Consider the following 24721-nt stretch of genomic DNA (forward strand, 5'->3'; position numbering starts at 1 on the left):
GCCTGATGGCAACTGGGCTGGAAATTTCCAGGCAATGTTGGGCAAACATTTGTCTTGGGCACTTGTTTAAAACAGGCAGTGTCAGATCGGCCACCCACTATACACAGCACTTGATATGTAACTCTATTGACAATAATGAAACAAAATAGCAGACACTATGTATAACTGGCAGCCAACCCGATATCACCCATTTTGTACCACTTCCCAAGATGAATTTCTATCCCGGTGTTATTTTAAGGTTTTTATTTTTATTTAAAGCCTCCTGTTTATTTTTTTCTACCAGCTACAGGCTGTTAATACTTGTGTGATATCCTGGTGAGTGATAATATCATTACCTCAGCTTCTGCATGTAACTATGGATGTTCAGAATTCAGTTACCAGCTGCTCTTCCCACCAAAGTAGCTCTGAGAGTAGGGACATAAACCTCTGGGACATCACTTTTGAAGCAAATGTCAACCCTCTCCCAAATGTTCCCCTTTCACAATGAAGCTCAGAGCTTCAGAGTGGAAGTTCTCATCAATTCATGAGTGCAAGGGAGATAGCAGTCTGTAGGAACCTTTACACACACCCAATGGACGAAGTATAGAGTCACCAGCAGCAACTTCTGGATCTCCGCATTATTTTGTCCTTGTCTACATTCCCTGACATTGCTGTTAGTTTTCATGGAATAATGATGGCGAACACTGAGAGTTTCACCATCATTGCCTCAATAAAACATGACTCTAGAGATATTGTGTGGGGGTGCACAGGCAGAATTTGTTTTGCTATTTCAAGTCAGTTTTCAACTGTCAGCTGTTACAGAAGCCAGAAAGCAGCACTGTGAGGAATGGAAGCATGTTGCAAGTTCTGGTCTTGAATGCTTTTGCCAATTAATACTGGAAGATGTCTGCATTGAATGGGTATCAGACCATGACTCTCCTCTCCCCTATACCCCAGGAAAGTATAAGTCGCATAAGTGCTAAACTATTCATTTAGAATTCAGGAGATTGTTCTGGCCAAACAGATGTTGGACTGAGACCAGTTTTATCCTGTATCTAAACACCATCCACTGCTACAAATGAATATGTTGCTGTCACATATAATAGATTCGCTTCAAGGCTCAGTGAATGTCAACTAGGAGTTACTCGTCAATTAAGCACCATTCAAATCTAGGGACACAGTCGTGAATGAGCACAGCAGGGAAAATCTCAGTTCAGGCAACTGAATAGTTCAAAATACCACCGCGCTTGCTGCAGGAGGGACTGCTCAGTTCACTGAGGACATGCAACGTGGCCTGGTGCAGCCAAGGTGAAGCAATGTCGGACTTTGTGTAAACAGTTCTTAGCTGAATGGCAAATGCAGTGAACTACAAATTCAACTAATCAGCATTCATTAAAGCCATGCTAACACCACCTCTTAATGAATGACTTGTCAAATTCAGGTCAGTTTCGTGAATTCAGAATCAGCCAACCGCTGAGAGATGTTGGGCTGAAATAGAAACAGGACCACAAGTTTGAAAAAAAAATTCCAAACAAACAAATCACTTTTAAGTGGAATTGATTTTTACTGAAATCAGAAGTATACAGCAGAGAATTTACTTAAAATCTCATGACCTCTTCTGGCACTGTATTTATGGTACTATCTTGCTGTCTCTATTAATGTGAGCTGTAATTTAAATCTAGTTCAACAAGTCAAAGCCTATTCCAAACAAAAATTCTCATTTTATAATTTCCATAAACATGCACTTAACAATAGGCACCGGCTGTGTCAGGGAGGTCTGTTATCTAGGATACCCACAAGAAAAGTATCCTTTCAACTCACCCCTTTCTTTCCAAAAACTAATTTCCCCTCCCTCCTCCTTATGGTCTGCCCAAACAGATCATACTTGAATGGTTGGTCAGGTGAGATTACCTTCTCATTTGAGGGTCCAGCTATGTGAAATGAGCTCCTTACATTTCTTCATAAAATTTTTCACAAGAACATTTTGTGAGATAAGATTGGGAAAACTTTAAAGCTGATAAATGTACAACAGTACAAAGGAATAAATAAAAAGTTTTAGTATGCTGCACTGTATCACAGAGTGGTAGTGGTAGTGGTAAGATGGGACTTATTACCTCTAATATATCTGAGTTTGTCACCTATTTAGTTTTTGAGTAGGTTGTTTGGAAATTGACAAAATACAGACCAGACACACATGTTTGGAAACCTGTGGATTATATAAACTGAGTGCTAGACGGCCATGAACTTTCCCTAACACTTCATTCCCCCTCACTTCTATTTGGTGAGTGAACTGAAATCAGGAACTCATCACAGGTGGCAGAGGGATGGAATCATCATACCGTGACATTGCGCATTAGCATCCAAACCCTTTATGCACTCAAGCCAAGCTAAAAGTTTGCAAAAGGGCAATTTGCAACCAAGCCAAGAGAAAATTCTAGTGCTGAAATTTGACGGACACATAACCAACAATGGAATCAGCCTGACCCCCAAAGCCCAGTCCCAGAAGTGAGTGAATGATGCTCCTGAACCGACTGTCACACAGCATCCAATTGGGATGTTTAATGCACTGGCCTTTTCCAGAAATGTGTTCTAAAATCTTTAGCATCTGTTTAAAATGAAGCAATGCATCGACTTAAAGGCCAGAAGAAAGAGAATACACAATTAATTGGTAGCACTCTCACCCCTGAGTCAGAAGGTTGTGGGTTCAAGTCTCACCCCCAAACTTGAACACACAAACCTAGGCTGACGGTCCAGTGAAGGAGGGCATGCTGCATTGTCAGAGGTGCCATCTTTCAGGTGAGACATTAAACCAAGGCCCCTTCTGCTCCTTCAAATGGATGTAAAAGATTATGTGATTCTATTTTGAAGAGCAGGTGAGTTATCCCTGGTGTCCTGGCCAATATGTATCGGTCAATCAACATCACTAAAAAAAAATGATCTGGTCATTATTACTTTGCTGTTTGTGAGAGTTTGATGTGTGTAATTTGTCTGCTACTTTTCCTACATTACATACATTACAACAGTGAGCAATGAGTTAAAACTTCAAAAGTCCTTCATTGGTTTTAAAGCACTTTGGAACACCTTGAAGTTGTGAAAGGTGAAATATAAATGTAAGTCCGTCTATCTGCCTGTCTGAGAGCTGCATAATGTGAGTGTGATGCAGCTGAAAGAGCATTAAATCTGAGAGCCTTATAATACGTATAAGGTAAACAGAGAGTTTTAAACTAAGACTTAAAAACAAGGATGACATATTACAGAATTTTATAACTGAGAGCTTCTTGTGCATAGGCTGACAAGTAATTAGATGTCTTTTATATAACAATAACACTTTGTAGGATTCGGATGTTAATTATCCCATTCTTTCCTGTGTGTAACATTATGACCCCGCCGCAGTGGTGTCTCTCCCCAGCAGATGCAGCGAGCCATTTAAATCTCCATTCAGTTCAGCGGGACCGTAATATCCCGCCAGGTGGGAGGGGCCATTAAATCCTGGCCATAGGCCACTTAGTATTCTATCCTGTTTATAATATCGCCTACCTATATGTTATCCTCTGTGTAATGCATTCTACTCTATTCAGTGCTCATTATATGCACTGCACCGTGGCTCCAGCGTCTGCATGAAATGTCAATCTTAGTGTTATCCTGCGTGTAGTAGCTACAATCCAAGAACAATTCTATGTAAAGCATGTTCTGACCTTTGTGTTATCCTTTGTTAACTCGGCTTATTCCATTCACAATCCTCTGTGTTGAGTACTCTACTCACATGCTACCCTGTGGCTACTTTCTTAAATTCCATTAGGAGTGGTCTTAGTAAAACTTGTTTCTAGCAATGATGTGCTAGACATCGAGAGAGAGCATGCCGATAAGGTTGTGTCACATGAGTTGAACTGAAAAAATATTGTATTTTATTTATAGCAGAATAATTGCTAAATTTAAAAATGTAACTCAAAATGAATGTCCAGGTTCATGCACTAAGAAAGGTCATTAAGTAAGGGTACTGGAGTCAAAGAATCATAGAATGTTACAGCACAGAAGGAGGCCATCAGGCCCATCGTGTCTGCGATGGCTCTCTGAAGGAGCAATTCATATGCAACTATATCATGGCTTACATCACTCCTTTAGGGCAGGATTAGGAAGAAGAATACATTAAAGGGGAAGGAAAAAAGCCATGTGGCTCACATAGGCAGTTGCTCCCATCTTGTGTCTATTCACAGTACAAAATGGTGACAGATATAATAAGTGCCAGTTTGGCTCAGACTTTGAATTAGAAGGTTGTGGTGTTAAGCTAGGACCAGACGATGTATTACAGATTGACGCTGATGTAGTACTGAGGTAATGCTGTGTTGTCCAAAGTAGTGTCTTTAGAATGAAACATTAAACTGAGGTTCTTTCTGCCCGGGTTATTGTCAATGATCCCATGGCACTCATTACAGCAGAGAGTTCTTTCAGTACCCATGCCAGCACTTGATCAATGTCACAAAAAGCTTGCCAATCTCAATGCTGTATATAGAACTTTGCTGAGTGCAAATTAATCATTACATTTTCTACATCACGACAATGACAACACTGAACAGTAATTTTGTCTTGGGTAAATTGTTTCTCACACTTGTGATGCAGTTGTCAATTTTTGTCTTGTTAATTGGAACTTATGTTTTACGATGTGTCTATTTTTGAGTTCACCTCCAATATTCTCCCCTGATCACACTACCTCTTCTGGTGTACAGTTGTGGGGGCACCTCTGTTAAATTTGTTTATTGTTTAGGCTCATACTTGTGTATCAAACACATTTCTGTCATGGGGGGCATCACAGTTGAGTTTGATCCTGTCCTCACCTACTGTCCACAAACACATACTTTGTAGGAGATGTTACTAGAAAGCGAACAGGAGGGCAGCTGACTGATTTTCCCTCCTTCACCCTGGGATCCTTAGTGGTTCTAGCAATACTCTGTTGGAGGGAGGTAACTCAGAATTGAACAAGAACTGAACCTGCGGTCTTCTGATCCCTTGTGTACCGAAGAGTTACCATCTTACCCCATCCGAGCACTCTTTACCTTTCCCAACCCTTCCAGATTCAACCTCCGCAGTATGTAAATGAGAACCAAAATCTCCAGCCCTGCATGAGTTAAATTGTCAGAGGAGTTGTTGCGGGCTATAAAGAGGCCAGCTGTTTTTAAAATCATGAATAAATACGGACTGGAGTGAGCTTTCTTCGGTATCCCCAGCCTAGTAGTCAGAGGTCAATTATATTAACTATGTGAGGCGGTGGTCGTGGTCGTTAACAAGTGCTTTATTGTAGCTTTTCCACTGAATTTACATGGGAGAGGATAAAGGAAATAGCCCCCTCAGTATGCTCTAGTGCGCCAGTAAATCTTGCAGCTCGCTCTCTGTTTGTGTCAGTGAGGTAAAGTGGGAGGAGTTGTTTTTCCTGCAATTGTGTCGCTTCAGAAGTTGGATATTCCGATTCCAGTGCTCAGTCTGCTGCTGTCGGGACTCGGAGCGGCTGCTTTTCTGCTCCCACCTTGTTTCCACATTCCTCTGGTTTTGTGTTTCTTATTCCCTTTCTTCTACTTCTCCACGATGACAGGACAGTCAGCTGCATACCAGAGTCAGCTGGTAAGTAACCCCTCCCACCAGGGTCTTCATGGGTACCAGATTTCATTCCTGTTTCTGCTATCAGCCTCTTTATTGTGAGAGGGTGAAAGAGGGGGAAAGGGCCCGAGAGAAAAATTAGAAAAGACTTGCGACTGAACAGCGGTAGCCTGAACTCAGTTTAAAAAGTACCTTCCTCTTGCAGTCTTGCTCTCAGTTCGATTTTGGTCTCTAGATACATTTGAACGCTGCCTTTTCATTCAGAAAACATGGCAAGTGTTTTAGGTTTATAGTATTCAATTGTGGTTGACAGAGTCTGAAAAATTTCCCGTGTGCAAGTGCAACAGTATAAACTGAAAAGGGGGACTCCAGCATGTCAATAAACTGTATATGACAGTAATTTGACCCTAATTTTGCTACAGAAACTTTAAAGTGTGTGATACTTCTGTTAATATTCTCGTGAGGTCTGTGTCCTGATTAGAATGCACTATGCAGCTCTTTAAGTTCGATGTGTTTTTTCCCCAACTCTTGTTTCTGGGTAATTACTAAAGATGTACATAGTGGAGCTCTCATCAGTTAATAGAATTTGTGCTGTTTGGCTAATTGTGAATCGCTGCTGTGTTATATCTATTATTTTATTGACATGGTTCAAATTCTTCAAAACATGTTTGCCTGCTCCGTGCCCTGTTCGTGTGAGTGCTTCTTTCAAAGGGCCACAGTAAAAATTAGTCTGGGGCGGTGGGTTGTGTGGAGGATCTAGATACCGATTCATTATAAGAGAGTGTGTGCTGTAAAACCGATTTAATAAAAAAAAATCAGTGCGCGAACTTGAATCTGTTGGGGAGAAGATCAGATGTGCCTCAGAGGGTCTCTTGCACCTTTGAGGCTGAGCACACTTGAGGGATGACGGCGGCTTCTGGTCGGATATCAGTGAAGTGATTCGCTGCAGAATGCGTGTGGTGTTCAAAATGTATTTGCGGTTTTATTGTATAAAAGCGCAATATCTCTTCTGTAAACATCTGGAAAACAGTGCTATATATAAGAAAACAATCATCTGGTGCCTGCCTTTGCTGAGTAATAGGAATAGTTACTTGTCTCGCCCTCCTCCCCATGGTTGTGCAAGCTGCGTTGGGTTTGTTCCGGCCATGATGCGCAAGCTAACTGGATATCACCTCCTGCGGCTCGCAATTTCCCCTCTCAACTTTGCTCGCTGCGCGCGGCTTGTTTCTTTGAACGCGCGGTATTTTTTAAAAATTTTTTTGTGAGACCGTACATGTGTGCAACCTTAAAGAGGACAACTTATGAATGAGTTGTGCGGTATTGGCCGGGCGGCTGCGTGCCTGGCCCCATATGTACGCTGGTGGCTAAATGTCAAATGTCGCCAGCGTTCCTGTGAAGCACCTGGGACATTTTACTTTAAGAGTTCCAAATAAATGCAAGTTGTTGGTGTATTATTTTGTTTACCATACTTTTTTTGCAACATTACAAGAACGCTGAGCTAACTTTGCCTTTTCTCATCATTTTAAAGCTAAAGCCAATTATAAATTCCCATTGAAGACAATGGGTGTTCCTGACATTTCTGGGCAAGAAAAGCATTTAACAGATGATCTGTTTATATGGATTAAACTCAAAACATATGCTGGCCAGTAATGTGAAGTTACAAGGCGCTGAGGTAATCGTGTCATAATAAGAGTGAAACTCAACCAGTTTCTGATGTTAGATACTGGAGATTGGAATATCTCCCTGATGCATTCATTTTGATTTTTTTTCCTTCTGGCATTATCAAATCTGCTGGAGATAATTTCATGGGCACAGTCCTCCATAACCTTGCCAGAGTGACTGTTGTTTATGTGCAAGCCTAAATGATGGAGTGACAACAGGCTATTCTACCATGGAAGCATCATGGCTGAGCCTGTCCAAATCTCCCTGACAGGTACAGTAGGTGTTGTTCAATAGCGATCAGCGATAACATCCTCATTCATTTATTTTCCTCCTCCTTTCCCAGAATTTGAGGCCAGTTTTAATACTTGTCCCCTTCCACTGCCAATGCTGAGATCAGTTAACTCCAGACAAGTCAGGGTCAAGCCAAAGGGTGGGTGCACTGTACAAATCCAGGGCTTGCAAGTGGCAGGGGTAGGTGTTGGGGAGAAAGGTTTATGCTCCATAACAATAACATTGTATGTTGAACAGTGCCAATTACTGAAACTATTATATAGAAACCTCATATGTAGATGAACTGTGGAAATATATCTTTTGGGAATATAGATAACAGTTGGGAGTGTTAACAGTTCTAAGAAGGAGCTTCCCCAGTGGCTCTGCTCTGAAAGGCTTTGCAGTCATAAACTATAGGGGTCAGAAGCTCCCAAGTTCAATTCCTGACCTGTGTTGAGTTTGTTGATCGCGCCTGAAGCAACAGTCAAAAAACAATTCTGGATTTTGGGATAGTCAGAAGGAAAGAAGAGCTAGGTTTCCTGTTCAGTGTTAAACATTGGATCTCCTGAAATCTGTGGAATTACATGCCAGTAACAGCTGCCCAGTTTAGGGTGGGACCAAAACTATAAGATTAAAAGTTGTAATACATCTGAGGATTTCAGATGACATTACAAGCATTGAAATTATAACATCAAGCAGTTTTGAATCACCTCCAAGTTGTTTGCTTGTGGAATTGTTTAAGTTACAATCATTTTTAAATTTTACATATTGTATTCCTCATGACATCACTCATAGTCTAAGAAGGAGATGGATTAGTGCTGTCTGCAGGTGAGGTTTGGGTGTGTAGATATTATCAATGCTATTTAAAAACTGTTCTTAGCCTGTGCTTGGGAATGTCATAGCACCCATTTCTCAAAATTAAATTGGGTTGGTTATTTTGCAAGAATGTGATTGCAGTGAAGATTGAAATTGAGAAAGATTATGTACAATATGATTGATACATGACAAACAATGGAAAAGAAAACCACAGCAATGTAAACAACCAGGAATAAGAAAATTGATACGCATGCTCAATGGCCAATGTTGATAACAAACAGTTGAAATGTTATTCAAATATGGAGCTTTTACTTTGTATAATTACAGGTATAAAATCAAAGCATCCATTTGGACATCAATTTATATTTTTATTTTTTCATGGCATGTGAGATACGATTATTGGAATGTTAGTACATTTTGGCTCATTACTGCCAGAGCCAAACCAGATAAACACATTTTAATGCAGGCATCATACTATTTTGGTCTATTAAGGACATATAAAGCTGGGAATAAAGTTAAATTTGCTGTGAACTGTGGTTTGTTGTCTACATAATACAATGAAGACACTGGATGCAGTGTTGGAACTTGTTGGCGAGAGGATGCAAGCTGTTGCTTCTGGGATTGTGGTTTATTTGTAACTGGAAGAAAAAGTCATGTGATAAGTCATTACACATAGTTGAGTGTGTATGTTGTTGCTATGCAGTCATACAGCTTGCACCTCATCCAGAGGGTGTCCACATTCCCTAATGACTTGCAAGACAGTATTTTAGAAGATCAGTGCTTTCCTGCTGAGTTCCTCCACATTCATATTAGTTAAAGGGTGTTCTTCCTGCAAGGAAAATATAAGTATATGCATTGAATACCATGCACTGTATGTTTTAGGTGCCAGCAAAGTTTTATCACTGTGCATGTTCTGTTTGAATACAAAGTACCTAACCAGCAGAATGTCTGAGAGCCAAAGTAGTACATAGTAACAGTCATCTGTAAGTGTGAATATTTGGTCAGGCTTTGAACAATATCCTCTGTACAATGCTTTCTCGGTTTTTTTAGTTCCTGCTGTGCTAGTTCACAACCATGATTAATATTTCTCTTTTGCGCTATATTAGCTGGGTTAAGCTTAATTAGGTATACTAAGGTTACAGATCTCAGACAAGTCTATGACCTATTGCTTATTTGTCATCAGTGTTCTATTCCAGAAATTCAGTTGGTGGGTGATAGAACCGGAGTGAATCTTTACACAATTTTATTTATTCACATTCTAAGCATACACCACCTAACACAACATAACCACAGTTTTAGTCTGCCTATATATTAGGGGCTCAAGTAAATCTCTAGTTAATGCCCAGCACCTGCGTACAATTAACAATCAGTGCCCCTCTATAAACATTAGCCTTCCCTTATTGGCAGGCTGTTTATTCACAACATTTTTTTTCATGTATGACACATTACTCTGGCTACCATAATAACCTCCAATGTTCTTCCATATCTGCTTTCTTGAGCTTGCCTCTCTCTTTTGTTGGCAGTACTTTGTTATGCCCTCACACTGTCTACTATGATCTGCTGGGCTTGATGTACAAATAGTAATTTATGCCTTCAAGCACTCTACCTCCATTCTCATTGAATCCATATACTCTATGGTAGAAATTGGCCCACAGTACAGGATTTATACCAGTTGAACCAATTAATTGGTTTTCAGGTGGTTTCTAATTGACCACTTAGTTTGGCATTAGTGGAGCCTTATGAACTCCAAGTCAAGAAAGCGTGCTAAAGAAAGTTGTGCATTTCTGGCAGTGTTTTTTTAAAACAATCTTAACTCTAATTTGGCATACTAGTCTGTGTTAAGGTTCACTTCCAATGCTGGTTACTGGGTATAACATTCCTAAATAGATTATGAACAATGATAATGAGTAGGAGAATCATAAATTACATTTTTGTAATTATTTATATTATCTTATAATCTCTCAATCGTATCCTGTTGTCATCCTTTGTTGAATTTGTGTAGTGTTGTTTAAGAATCTGTATCTGATTCCATGTTATCCTTTGTTCTCATCATTCACTAAATGTTCTCATTGTCCAGTTTTATTTTGAGTGGGTTATGAGCTATAAGGGAAAAATCCAGCAATTATAATGCAGTAGAATAGAGTGTTTTGGTGTGAATGACAATTTTTGTGTTCCACAAGAAAAGTATCTGAATATGAAACAAAGGCCCCATACACGGTTTCCATCTTTTTCCCTCTCTTTTTGCATGCTACCCATTGATGAGGGGTCAGCATTCACATATACGCTGATGACATTCATCTATTTCTCTGTCACTGTCCTTGATTTGAAGAGCATTATTGTGTTGTTTTACTTCTTATCTGATACCAGTTGATATATATGCAAATGTCTTCTTCAACCTGACATATTGTTTGGTTCCCATCAAAACTTCCAAAGCCTGGCCCCTTGATTCTAGCCTCTGTCTCAAGCTGAACCTGAGGTCACAACCTTGATGTTTGATTCGTCACTGACATGAGCATCAAACCCCAAACCATTGCCACCATCAAGACCACCTATTTCCACTCTTGCAACCTTCCTGCCTTTGCCTTGCATCACCCCCACAACCACGAAAACTCTTAACACCTTTTTTATTAGTTCAACTCTACCCATGCTAGCCACCAGAGATCCACCCCTTATAAACTACAGTTAATCCCAAAACTCCCCATCCTCATTCAATTACTGATTCCTATTACCTGTATCACTCCTATCCTCAGCAATGTTGATTAGGTTCCCAATCACCAACACAGAATTCCAGATTGCTCATCCTTGCCCTCCCCTACTTCTAGAACCTTCTCAAACCCTACATCCTATGACACACCCTCTTTCTGACTCTAATCCTCTCCCACCTTTTGATTGCAGAATTTTCAGCCTTCTTTATCCCTTCACCTTGCTAATTCTCTCTTCCTCCAAATCATCATCAAAACTTGTCCCTTTGACTGTGCTCACAGTTACCTCCCCTAATTATCTTTTTCCCATCACTCCTTAGTTGACTTTTTGAAACGCTTTGAGATATATTAAATTCTATATTGCCATTAATTTAAGCTGTTGTTGAAGTAAAACTAGTAATCTACAGCAAAATTGGAGACTGACAAAATAGAGAGAGAGGATACCAAAGAGGTACATAATTAAATGGAGATACGTATAAATGAACAAAAGAGATTCTCAGCAAGACAGATAATGAGACTCTGAGGGCACAGAATATAGAGAGATAAAGGGGCATGAAATACATAGAGAGAACCAGGGAAAGGAAAAGACACAGAAGAGGTACATAACATATAGGGAAGTTGACAGAAAGCAAAGAGAGCTACAGACCCACAGAAAGATACCAACAATTAATATGGAAGATACAAAAGAAAAAGGACATGGAATAAAAAGAGAGAAAAGCAGAACATGCCAGAGTGCAGAAAAAAGTCACAGAAATGGGAAAAGAAAACTGAGAAGTGCCCTGCTTAACAAACTGTCACAATTTATAAATTTTAAACCAACACTACCAGCATTATCTTTGCAACTTCAATTTCTATAGGAATCAGCAAAGTAACAATTTTGAACATTGGCCTCATTCCTGAAGAGGCATTTACTTCTGGGTTAACAAAATATGCCAAGACCCCTGTTTTCTTAAATGATTTACCAAAATATAAGCAAAAATGTCATTTCTGTGGTACTATTATACACGGGAAAAGACAAAGAAACAAAAGAATGAAAATATGCTGCACTGTAACATCAGAATATGATAGGCAAGGCTAGAAGCAAGAATGGTAAACAGTGGGCAAATCTTGTGTCAAGTTTTTAGTCATGGTTCACATACAAGACTTGCACCATAAATATGGCTAAGAGTGACAGTTTTTCCATCATGTAGGCTGTAGAGATGGTCAAATGAATTTTTTTTGTCCTCTTTCCACACTGCCTTTTTTTCACAACCTCCTGGCTGCTGGTCAGAGCAGGTGCCGCATGGGTTGGATGCAGGTTAAAGTTTTTTGTATCAGAATCAGAAAAGCAAGTGCCACTGTGACAATTCTGTTCCCTACCCCAATAATCATTATGGGCTTTGAGTGAAACCGGAAGCATCTGCTAATTGGTGCAAAATTGCCCAATTTGAACATGCCCAAGGAATTGAATTAAGATAATTCCAAAATCATTTCACATGAATCCTTACTGATAGTCAATTTTAATCTATTATGTTGTGGTTGAATTAGAATTAGACTCCCATAAGTGAAAAGACAGTGGACAAATTGTACCATCCAGTCTCTCCAGATATGCTGTAATAAAATATCTGAAAATTATTTTTCTGTTTTGGTTATATACCTGTTTAAATCAAGGATCAACTTGACGTTATATGTTTTTTTTTCATTTGAAGTTGATCGTCAGTCAAGAAGACAAGATGATGGAGCTTTCTTATCTAATTTATGTACATACAGTGCACATGTTCATGTGTCCACCCATGCATTCCAAACATGATACTTGCTTGGCATATCAAGTAGTTTGGATTGTTCCCAGATTATGATCAGGCTTTTCTTGTGTAAAATGGCAAAAAATCGTAAATCAATTGTGTTTCCTGGATGACTTCTTGCTATGCAGTGAAGTCTTTACCTTCCTCAAAACGCTTCTGACCTCCCTGTATTAGGTCTGTTTTTGTTGTATACTGTGACATTTCCATTTCTCTCAACAGCAATCCTTACAACCCTTCTGAACAAAAATATCGATTACTGAAGTTTTTTTTTGCTTATGCCAACTAGAGATTGCATAAATCTGCATAAATTCACTTCTGCACAGCAAGAGAAATATTGACATGAAAATGTTTTCTTATCTAGCTAGATTTGAACCTGGCCCACAAAGCTGAAAAGACCATGTGCTAGGTCTATCATGCCATCCATGCATTTACACCCCCAATTTATTTTTAAGCAGAACAAAAATTGACTTTGCTGCTTGAGATTGGGGTATTGAAGTTGCTGTAATGGGTACTTTGTGTCATTTTTCCTTCCCCTCACCTCCCCAAATTAATAGGCAAGTGTGTGTACAAGCATGAGCATCCCTAATCTCCCATCTGAAGTTACGTCTGGAAGCTGGGGAGGCCTAGACAGCACTGAAAGACATTTCACTAATGAGCAGACTAACCGCTAAGTGCATGTGTCATACCCAAGGGGAAAAACAAAACAGTCATGGTCACGAGTTGACTAATAGAAAGTTTTCTGTTTTAATTTTTATCAATCTTCAAATCAGTTTTCAGGCTGAGTAAAATTTGCTATATAAAACCTCGCAGGAGTTTTCCCAACGTAGAAAATGCAGAGCTTTGAATGTTTTGTGGTTTTGAAGCAGCTTTTTCATAAACCTACTCTCTAAAGAATCCAGAAGATTATCTCATGGGATAGACTGGCTTCCAATCAGATCACATTGAAGACAGTTCTACATTCAATGAGTGCAAGAGATGTGAGTTATTCCTTGTGTCAGCTGTAGTCCTAATGTATATGGCCAAATCTGAAGGAAATCTTTGGGTGGCCCAATTCACCATTTTTTTTTTAAACAGGTGCTGGCCTGAAATGTGTTGTTGGATTGTGAAATTTCAGAAACTTGGTTACTAAAGTAGCAAATACATGAGAAATGTTTTAGCTTGAGCCTGTTGGTACCTGAGCTCTAGATAGATTCTGAGATCTATATTTTTGAGCGCTCATAAAGTGGCTGACAGGTTGCCTCATTAAACATTGCCAAAGCAGCCATAGTGTGAATTAGATGCAGAGGGCAAGCCCTCAAAACTACCTTATCAGTTTTTTGAGGCCTGATGCAGCACACAAAGGTGAAATGTCCCTTAACTCCAATCTCAGAATGACACCTATCACTATTGATATTTCCTACGTCAATGCTTTTTATGGCTCTGACAATGAGATGCGTAATTCAGTGTCAAATAGTATTGAACTATAGGCAGCTCTAGGCTGTGACCTGGTGTAATACTGGCTCAAAAGCATTTCACATCTGACTTGTACAGTTGTCAACAAAGTAGACTTTAATACTACCCATTTTTGGCTCCTTGGCTGGCGTGATGCTTTGAAGGTAAAATGCGAGTGTTCTTAATTCATTAAGTTATCCCTTGCTGTTAAATTGTTGCTTTTCCATTACCAAAAAATTTCTTTGGTTCCATACCTGCAAATTTGACCCATGATCAGAGACATTCAAACACAGATAACCATCGACCTGCTGAATGAAGTTGTTAAAATGTGCATTAGGGTCTTTTGGCTAGCCCTGAAATGAATTCTTTTATGCTCCCATCAAACATGGAAGTTAGTGTATTAGAATAACAAACCTTATTTCTGTTGAATCCACCAGTATGCTAACAATACAAAATCAACTATAGTATAAAAAGCTTTTCTGAACAGTCTTTTTCTGTGATCTCTATCATTATCAGTCTACTGACTATCTAATTGATTTTTCTTTGTAAATGATCTCCAATTTCTACCTTCAAATTTTTTTTTAGTGCATTGCTGCTTTTAAAACATTCTTTAGCTTTGTCCTTTTTTAAATTCTCCCTTCTTCCATTCCTATAGGGCAAGCCAAAAGACCCTAAAGCAAATTTGAATGCCTTAATTCAGCAGGTTGATAGTTATTGGTGTTTGAATGTCTCTGACCATGCATCAAATTTGCAAATCTGGAACTGAAGAAACTTCTTGGTAATGGAAAAGCAACAATTTAATGGCAATGGATTTTCTCCTTGTTGGTGTACATACAGTACAGCGCTACAGGATTGTCTGCCTGTACCTTGCCAAGTGACATGTAATAATGTATGAGAGGGCCGGCAGGTTATTTTACCAAAGGAATAGATGCATCACACTAAGGTTGTTGCTGCCCTCCCCCAACATTAGTCCAGATGCTCTTTCAGCAGTGATTGCTGAAGAAGTGATCAGCAATAGGAATCCTGGCTGAATTTCCCTGTTTGATCAACCTAAGCACCCCTGGATTACAACGTACATCTGTCACTGCTCTGGTTGAAATTTCGGGCTGAATTTTTGGGCCCCGCCAATGCAGGAACAGAGGCAGACATGGCCCAAAAGTTACGAGGCTGGTTGGCCTGCTGGCTTTCCAGCAATGGCTTGATGCAGGTCAGGCAATTAGGCTCAATAACAGCCTTAAAGGTAGGTAATGGAGGCTGACTGGGTTTTTCCAGTCAGTCCCCAATTTCTCGATGCAAAATGTAGGGGTGGCAGATCAACTGGCAGTGGCAGACTGCAGTGCCAACACTCCTGGGAGGCCTGCAGACCTTTCCTGCTTGCATTGTTGGGGATACAGTGAAAAACCATCTCTCCACCGCCCCTCGCCCACAACTCTTCCACCACTTCCACTACAGTTGTGGCTTGGCTTTTATTTATTTATTTGTTTATTTATTAAAGCTTTTAAGAAGTAGCTGAGAGAGCACCCTCTTGTTGAAGTGCCCTCCCAGCTACTTACTTCAAATGTAAAGCCTTAAAGCCAAGTGCTTCTCTGAAGCTGGAAAACCTCTTGGCCTTCCAGCTTCAAGAGCCCACTCATCTCCCTTAATTGAACAGGAAGCCAGGCTCTGCCCAATTAAGAGTTCACCCATGTGAAAAACCTTGACTTTGATCAGTTTCCCATTGGAGACAGGTTATGGACCCCCAAGCAGTTCCAACTCCTACTTTCCCAGCTCAGTGGGGAAGATTCAGTTACGGATAATATCAGCCGTGAATTGGACCTGAGACCTGTCTAATCTGCATGGCTCAACTACTTTTTGTCATTCGTTGGGTTTACCTAGAAAGCCCCTCCATTTTGACTGGCTTAATAGAGTTATTGCAAGGTTACAGTTCAGGAGGAGGGTATTCGGCCTGCCATGTCTGTGACTGCTTTCAAGCAACTCAGCTAGTCCCACATAGAATCGTCGAATTGTTACTGAATAGATTTTCAGAGTGGAAAGTCCTTTCTGATCCAAGATATATCTTCACTCACACAACTGCAGCCTGCTTCCTGGGCCTCCGCCTGATCATATTCATCAAATGAATTAGTTTAAGGGCCATTGCCACCATAAGCAGATTCACAATTTCAGCTTAATATGTTATTTTGACATGATACTCAGCTGAGTGATATTCATATGTAGTGACATTTAGTAGATTTGGCACTGGCAAATCCAATTACTGAAGCTGCAATTGACAAAGCAAATAAAATACTGAACTATCTTTCTAAATCAGTTGATTGCAAGTTGAAAGTTTTTCTCATACCAATTAATTATCTGGCCAGAGCACGTTTTTATTATAAGTGTCCAGTTTTGTTCAGTGAGCTATGAGGAAGACATTTCACCAAGCTAATATCTACTGTCGGGCGATTGAGTTACTAGGAAAGATTGAAGAATTACTGGCTCTCCATTGAAAGGAGATGACTCGTAGAAATATATAAATTATTAAATAAATAGGTATAAATAAGGTAAATACTGAATACTACTTCGGGTTCAGCTGAAAAGGGTCACAAGTTCAAATTGGTGAGAAACAATAGGACTGATGTCAGGAAGTTCTTCACAAACTGATTATTAGTTGGAATGAATTTTCAGTTCAAGTCGTGCAAACAAAAGCATTGGAATTGTTTAACAGGCAGTTGGATAAATGACGTGGGACTTATATTTATGTGGATAGTTGAGCCCGGATGGACCAAATGACTTTCCCTGTCCTTATGTACTTTGTAATCTTTTGACAAGGCACTGGCAATACCTGTGACAGACTAGTCAGTTTTATAGGGTACCTTCTCAGTTATTGCTCAGGGCTTTTGAGTGGATTTTAGAACCTAGTGCAACTGTGACTGAGAGGCAAGGTGAGTATAGTATTAAGTGGCAGAATGAAGATCTAGACCCTCATGTGGTGTGCCAGCCTGTAGGAAGACACTTATAGGATAGGGAGGCACTTTCACCAAAGGAAGAAAATGAGAAATCAGGCAGGTCAGCAGTTGCTCAGAGCAATTTCTTCTCGCTTACTGTTTTTAAAAGAACAGAATGATGCAGTCCCTGACTTGTCACTCTTGTCCCTGTAAGAAAGGTTGGCTCATGAGTAACAGGCATTGTCCACGATTGCACTCATCCATTCAGACTAGGAAGGACCCAAAAAAGGGCCATGCAATTTCAGTGGTGAACTGATCATTCTCCTCCTGTCTTCCTTCTTTCAGTTACAAAGTTATTTTTGTTTTCTCCCTTGACCCCCAATTACAATGCACCTCCCAATCGTACGTGAGCGTCTTTTATTTCTGTCACATGAGCCTTTGGAATAAATACTGGCTAGTCTTGGATACAGACAGGAATAGAAAATTACTTTGTCTAAGATGACAAACTACACGCCACGAGCTTGCCAACTAGGATAGTGTTTACTGCACAGATGGTGCTCCAAAAGACACACTGAATCCCGTAACGTATCACACTACAACTCAGCTTGATCTTGGGCAGTAAGCATGAACCTATTTGAGTAAGACCTACATCATTGTATGATGTAACATATTTCCAATTTCCCAGAGTATGCAGCATCATTTTACAGATATCCTGTGTTTACATTGAAATGTCAATATTTGCTCCTCTGAAAGATTTTCTTTGTTTTGGGGCCAAGTGGGAACTTATCAGCTAAACTGTTTTAATACATTAATACATTACAGTTCTTTTTTTCAAAGAGAAGCAAGTGCTTGGTTACCGAACTTTTTCACATTTGTTTATAAACTAATTGTATGAACTAGATTTAAGAATGCCATGATATCACTTGCATGTTATTATCATCATAATGAGACACATCTCTACTGGCTGCAGTTCACCCTAAACAGAAAAAGGTTTGCCATAAACATTTTGCATGAAGATGCTCCCACATCAGCAGCAGCAGCAGCACCCGCCCCCCCCCCCCCCCCCCCCCCCAGCACTACTACAATTTTCTTCATCTTTTCCTCTATTGAAAATGTTGGCTCCTGCTGGGACTGCTCAGCTACAGTGAACACCAGTGGCCCTTCAATAACTTGTCCAAATTCTCATACTTTCCCTCTGAGACAGGACAGCAAATACTAGCAGGAAACAAGGGTGAGTATCACAAGTTAAGCTCATCCCCCTTTGCAATTTCCAGCAGGAGTCAACTGAGCAGGACAAAGATCAATTGTTTCTATTTGGTTTTTGTAGAACTTACACCATAAACTAATATTAGGAAATTTGACATCGACTGAGGATTAAGCATAGGTTTTCTGGTTCACTACTTACTGAACTATCAGGAGAACCAATGGGGCTTCATTGACACTGGTCTTTAACATTACAGTTGTAGCTGAGGGAAAAATCTTTGGCATGTTTTAAATGGTGTGTGGCCAGCTCAAGTTGATTCTTTTTCTTCTTTATTCTTGTAGGTAGCTGACCAGCTTCTCTGGGTACCGCTGATGATGCAATCTTGCTTTGCCTGAAGATGGAAACACTTGAATCTGAATTAACCTGCCCAATTTGTCTAGAGCTATTTGAAGATCCTCTGCTGTTACCGTGTGCCCACAGCTTGTGCTTCAACTGTGCCCATCGGATCCTCGTCTCTCACTGCACCTCCAACGAGACAATCCAATCGATTGCTGCCTTCCAGTGCCCGACCTGCCGGTATGTTATATCTCTGAATCACCGCGGCTTGGAGGGGTTGAAGCGGAATGTAACACTGCAAAACATCATTGATCGCTTTCAGAAAGCCTCACTGAGCGGACCGAACTCCCCCAGTGAATGTCGCCGTGAGCGATCCTACAAGGATCCTGTCACCATGTCCTCCGAGAAAGTCCAGTGCCAGTTCTGCGAGCAAGAACCACCGCGGGATGCCATCAAGACCTGTGTGACCTGCGAGGTTTCCTACTGTGACCGGTGCCTCAGGGCCACCCACCCGAACAAGAAGCCGTTCACCAGCCACCGGCTGATTGAGCCCATTCCGGACTCTCATCTCCGTGGACTAATGTGTCTGGAACATGAAGATGAAAAGGTGAATATGTACTGTGTCACGGATGATCAGCTGATCTGTGCCTTATGCAAACTTGTAGGACGTCATCGGGAGCACCAGGTTTCCTCACTGAGCGATAGATATGACAAACTGAAGGTACAGTTTTTAAGATTCATTATCTGAGAACACTTTTTTAGAAATCAATGCAGATTTAATGTTATAATTTGGTCATTGACAATCTAATGTTGTATCTGAAATTGGATTATCAGTGGCCAGGTTGTTTAACCTATTTAATCTCATCTTTTGTTGCAGAATTTCAGACTTCCCAGTGCCGTTTTGAATACCCACTGAAACAGGCAGACAGCACCTTGGTTTAGTATCCTATTCCAAAGAATGGCACCTCCACTAATGTAGCATTTCCTCAATGCTGCATTATGGTGTCAACCCAGATTATACACCCAAATCTTGGTGTGGGATATTAACCCATAGCCTTCTGTCTCAGAAACAAGATTGTTTTCAACCACTATACATACATGAATAGTGGTGCTTGGAGGACAATTTCAAATGTACCAAAACCTTTTTCCACTTTGTGCACAATGATGAAAAGTTTTGATAGAGTAGGTGGAGTATAACTGTTAAAAACAAAAAACTGCGGATGCTGGAAATCCAAAACAAAAACAGAATTACCTGGAAAAACTCAGCAGGTCTGGCAGCATCGGTGGAGAAGAAAAGAGTTGATGTTTCGAGTCCTTGTGACCCTTCAACAGAACTGAGTGAATCTTAGGAAAGGGGTGAAATATAAGCTGGTTTAAGGTGGGGGGGGGGGGGGGGGGGGGGGGGGGGGCGTGGGGGGTTGGGTGGGGGGAGAGAAGTGGAGGGGGGGTGGTGTGGTTGTAGGGACAAGCAACCAGTGATAGGAGCAGATAATCAGTAGATGTCACAGACAAAAGAACACAGAGGTGTTGAAGGTAGTGAAATTATCTAAACGAATGTGCTAATTAAGAATGGATGGTAGGGCACTCAAGGTACAGCTCTAGTGGGGGTGGGGTGGAAAGGCTAGCAGGGCATAAAAGATTTAAAAATAATGGAAATAGGTGGGAAAAGAAAAATCTATATAAATTATCCTCCGCCATTTCCGCCAACTCCAGCATGATGCCACCACCAAACACATCTTCCCTTCAACCCCCCTGGCGGCATTCCGTAGGGATCGTTCCCTCCGGGACACCCTGGTCCACTCCTCCATCACCCCCTACTCCTCAACCCCCACCTATGGCATTTCCCCATGCATACGCAAAAGATGCAACACCTGCCCCTTCACTTCCACTCTCCTCACTGTCCCAGGGCCCAAACACTCATTTCAAGTGAAGCAGCATTTCATTTGCATTTCCCCCAACTTAGTCTACTGCATTCGTTGCTCCCAATGCGGTCTCCTCTACATTGGAGAGACCAAACGTTAAACTGGGCGACCGCTTTGCAGAACACCTGCGGTCTGCACGCAAGAATGACCCAAACCTCCCTGTCACTTGCCATTTTAACACTCCACTCTGCTCTCTTGCCCACATGTCTGTCCTTGGCTTGCTGCATTGTTCCAGTGAAGCCCAACGCAAACTGGAGGAACAGCACCTCATCTTCCGACTAGGCACTTTACATCCTTCTGGACTGAATATTAAATTCAACAACTTTAGATCTTGAACTGCCTTCTCCACCCCCACCCCCTTTCTGTTTCTTCCCCCTTCCTTTTGTTTTTTCCAATAATTTATATAGATTTTTCTTTTCCCACCTATTTCCATTATTTTTAAATATTTTATGCCCTGCTAGCCTTTCCACCCCACCCCCACTAGAGCTGTACCTTGAGTGCCCTACCATCCATTCTTAATTAGCACATTCGTTTAGATAATTTCACTACCTTCAACACCTCTGTGTTCTTTTGTCTGTGACATCTTTTGATTATCTGCTCCTATCACTGGTTGCTTGTCCCTACAACCACCCCCCCCCCCCCACCTTAAACCAGCTTATATTTCACCCCTTTCCTAAGATTCACTCAGTTCTGTCGAAGGGTCATGAGGACTCGAAACATCAACTCTTTTCTTCTACACCAATGCTGCCAGACCTGCTGAGTTTTCCCAGGTAATTCTGTTTTTGTTTTGGAGTATAACTGTTTCTGTTTGTAGTAACTGGAGGTCACAGATTTAAGATAATTAGCAAAAGGACTGGGAAGTAAATTATATTTTTCCTTTTTACATAGTAAGTTATGATGACCTGGAAAGCATAGTGGAAACAGAGTCAAAGGGAATTAAGTATATATCTGTACAGGAAAAATTTGCAGGACTATTGAAAAAAAGCAGGGGAATAAATAGATAACTCTTTCAAAGAGCCAATATGATATACTCAATGACCTCTTTTTTTTGCTATATGGTTTTGAATTTAGCAAGGATTATGGAGACAATAAAGCATAGAGAACGTGATCCTGTTGTAAGTTCTCAATTTTTCTTTGCTAATGGATATTAACGAAGCACTTCACAGAACAAATAGTCAAATTACAAAAGTAAACCAAAAAAAGAGCACTTATGTTCAAATATTGAAACCCTTTTTATTTTAAAAATAACAGTCCATTCTTCCAGGTAAAATTTTTCCAAGTATTTCACCAGGTTAGTAAATAGAATCAACAATAACACAATCTTGTGTAGGAAATCATATCATTTTTTTGAATATCTTGCCATTTTATTTTCACAAAAAAGCATCTTTTCAACATCTAAAGTATATTTGATCACCCTTTCCCTCCTAACAACCCCATTTCATTAACACTGTCCAAAAATGACAAGCTGTAATAAGAAGCACATTTGTTTATTGTATTTCACTAATGGAGAAGTCATATGCTTGGGGCCTTGTTAGGGAGGTGAATCTGTGTAACATAGTACTCAGTAACATCTGTAGGAAGAAAAGAATGTACTTGCTTTTGCTGAATCTGGAACTGCACTATTTGTGTGTTGTACTTTTTTCTTGAATTTTTGTTTGTCTGTTTTCTTTGCACATGGTACACAAAATTACACAGCTTTTTGCGAATAGCTACACTGAGGATCCAACATATTTCTGTACATATCGCTAATATTAGATGTTGTCACTTCAAGTTCTAAATCACTTCTATTTGATCCAGATTTTCATCATTTTTGTGCCAATTTCTGCTTTCTCTTCATCACTGTATCTATAGATTGAAAGCATGTTCTCAAATGGATTGTGTACTTAAACGGGAGTAGCCATTAATTGCTGTTGAGTACTTATCTACTATGTCACATCCCATTTTGCCTGAGGGAAATACAGGAGGGATTCATAAACCCAGCAGATTTTGTTAAACTATTTTTTTTCTCTAACAATTTCTCAAAAATTAAGGGGTAAAGTTGATGGGATAAAAATTAGACATAGGCCTTAGTTTTTTCAATGGCAGAATCTCCCTTCCCGCTATCCGAATCCCCGCCAACCGAATCCCCGCCAACTCCCAGTGCCCTACAGCTATTTCGCGCCCAAATGAGTGTTAATTAGCTGCAGGCAGGACTTCCTCCTCTCACTCGGGAGGAAGTCCTGCCTTAGAGATCTGCCAGCCCATCTGATCTGCCAGCAGCTCTTCAGCCCTTGTAGCGACAGCGCTGCAGTGGACAGAAAATTATATGCAGGAGGACGTCTGAGAAAAAGTCTGTGCACCGGAGGCCCAGGTAAGATCAAGGGGTCCTAGGGCAGGGAGGGTAGGGAAGGCCTGAGTGGGGTGGGGTGGGGGTGGTGGTGGGGGGCGCAAACGGGATGATCAGGGACTTGGGGGAGAGGTCTGGGATGGGTAGGGAGATCCGGAGACCATCGGACCTTAAGTGGGGTGCGCCGACTTCAGAAGGGGGCTTCCGATGGAGGTGCTGCCCCACCTTCCCACCCGAGATGTAACTTTGCTGATTTTTAGCTTTTCCCCATGCAACTTCAATCCTCCTGCCAGCCTAAAAATTGAGGCTGGGTCAGAAACAACCCTTAAGTGGCCAACAATGGACCATTTTAGGGCTTCAATTGGGGTAAGGGCAGGTTGCCTGTCTGGAGCCTTGCCCGCTCCAGCATAAAATCACAGTGTGGTCAGGATAGATGGGAATCCAGAGGGAATCCCATCCCTTCAATTTCATGCTCTTTCAGCACCCACTCCCTCCCTCCAATGCCCCAACTAAAAGCGGCAGGGGTGGGAGGGGAGCATAAAATTGTGGTCCTAGCATATTTCCTATTTTATCAGTATAAGATGGCTGTAACAAGGATTATTTTGGGAGACCAACCTCTGCAATCGGGTCAGAATATTTTTTCAGGTGTCCCTGGAGGCTGCCTCACAAGTGTTGAACAAAACGCCCATGGAGAAATTGGATTGTAGTGGATTCCTCAACGACTGCCGTGACCTAAGCAGCAGGTGCCAACAAAACAACACTTTTTTACTTTATAAATAACATCAAAACATTTTTTGGAGGGAGCCAGGAGGAGCAGGAGTGTTCTCCTTACTCCACAGTCCTTGTGATCTACCCCCATTGTTGCTCTACCACCAAACCTTACTCCCCACCCAACTCACGGAACTTACCTTGAGGCCAACGCTGAAGGGACAAACAGCCTGAAATTAAAATGGGTGAGCTGCCTCTGGACACTGGCTGCTCTCCCAAATAATGTTGTTGAGGAACCAGGTCCAAATTTGAGCTGGCCTTGAGCTTCCCAGTTCAGGCCCTGGTAGTTACATGCCTGAGTATGGGCTAAAACTAATTGTACCCTTGACTGATGCTAGAGTAGCACCAACTTGCATCTTTTTACATTAAGCACAAAAGAAAAAGAACGATACTGATCATGCGAGAAAAATTATTTGGGGGGGGTGAGTGGGGTTGGTGGGGGGGGTGGGGGGTGGTTGCGGGGAGGCCAAAGCAATAAGCTAAGGCAAGAGGCTTGTGAAGAGGTGAGGGGCAAGAGAAAGAGAAATAGAGGCGCCATCATCAAGCAGTTGCCAATGGTGGAAAGGAAGAAATGAGAAACAAGTCTAATCAGAGGGTATGAGCAGGGATTTAAGCTGAAGATCACTCAGATATCTGTAGGTTCAATCCTTAGTGTGTCCTGAGTAAAGTGATTTTTCAGCAGTTCTGATACTGCTGTCCTGTGTGTCCTGAGGTTTACCACGCAGCAGCTTCTAATGGAAATGTGCATGGGTGGATGCCAAGGAAGGACAGGATCAGGCTCGGCTATGATGTCTTCCAGTCAACAGCTTGTTGGCACTAGCTAACAAGGCTCACATGACTAACAGTCACTGGGAGAAAAGCTCCTGAAGGCAAATATTGCCTGTAAAACTGTCCCATGAGGGAAATGATGGCCCTGATTACAGGTGAGGCAAAAGCGGGGATGTAGGTGGATGTCAGTGAAGGTAACCTTTAGCTGCTGAATATGCAGAGGATTGAATGCCCAGCTAGATAAAC

The 24721-nt window shown here is 41.1% G+C and overlaps 1 protein-coding gene across 3 annotated transcripts in view; it reads left to right on the forward strand.

Moving 5' to 3' along the window:
• mid2 (midline 2) overlaps positions 1-24721 on the forward strand; it is a 277586-nt gene that overhangs the window by 105075 nt on the left and 147790 nt on the right. The window contains exons 1-2 of one of the 3 annotated variants that reach the window (XM_041195864.1): positions 5460-5592; positions 18697-19412. In XM_041195864.1, coding sequence (XP_041051798.1) covers positions 18753-19412 — 660 coding nt within the window. In that variant the 5' untranslated portion in view covers positions 5460-5592; positions 18697-18752. Of the gene's footprint in view, positions 1-5459; positions 5593-18696; positions 19413-24721 lie in introns of those variants that run through there. The other 2 variants (XM_041195866.1, XM_041195865.1) reach the window with 2 other exon arrangements.

This window comes from Carcharodon carcharias, chromosome 9 (assembly GCF_017639515.1).
Source record: "Carcharodon carcharias isolate sCarCar2 chromosome 9, sCarCar2.pri, whole genome shotgun sequence".
NCBI classification, from domain to species: domain Eukaryota; kingdom Metazoa; phylum Chordata; class Chondrichthyes; order Lamniformes; family Lamnidae; genus Carcharodon; species Carcharodon carcharias.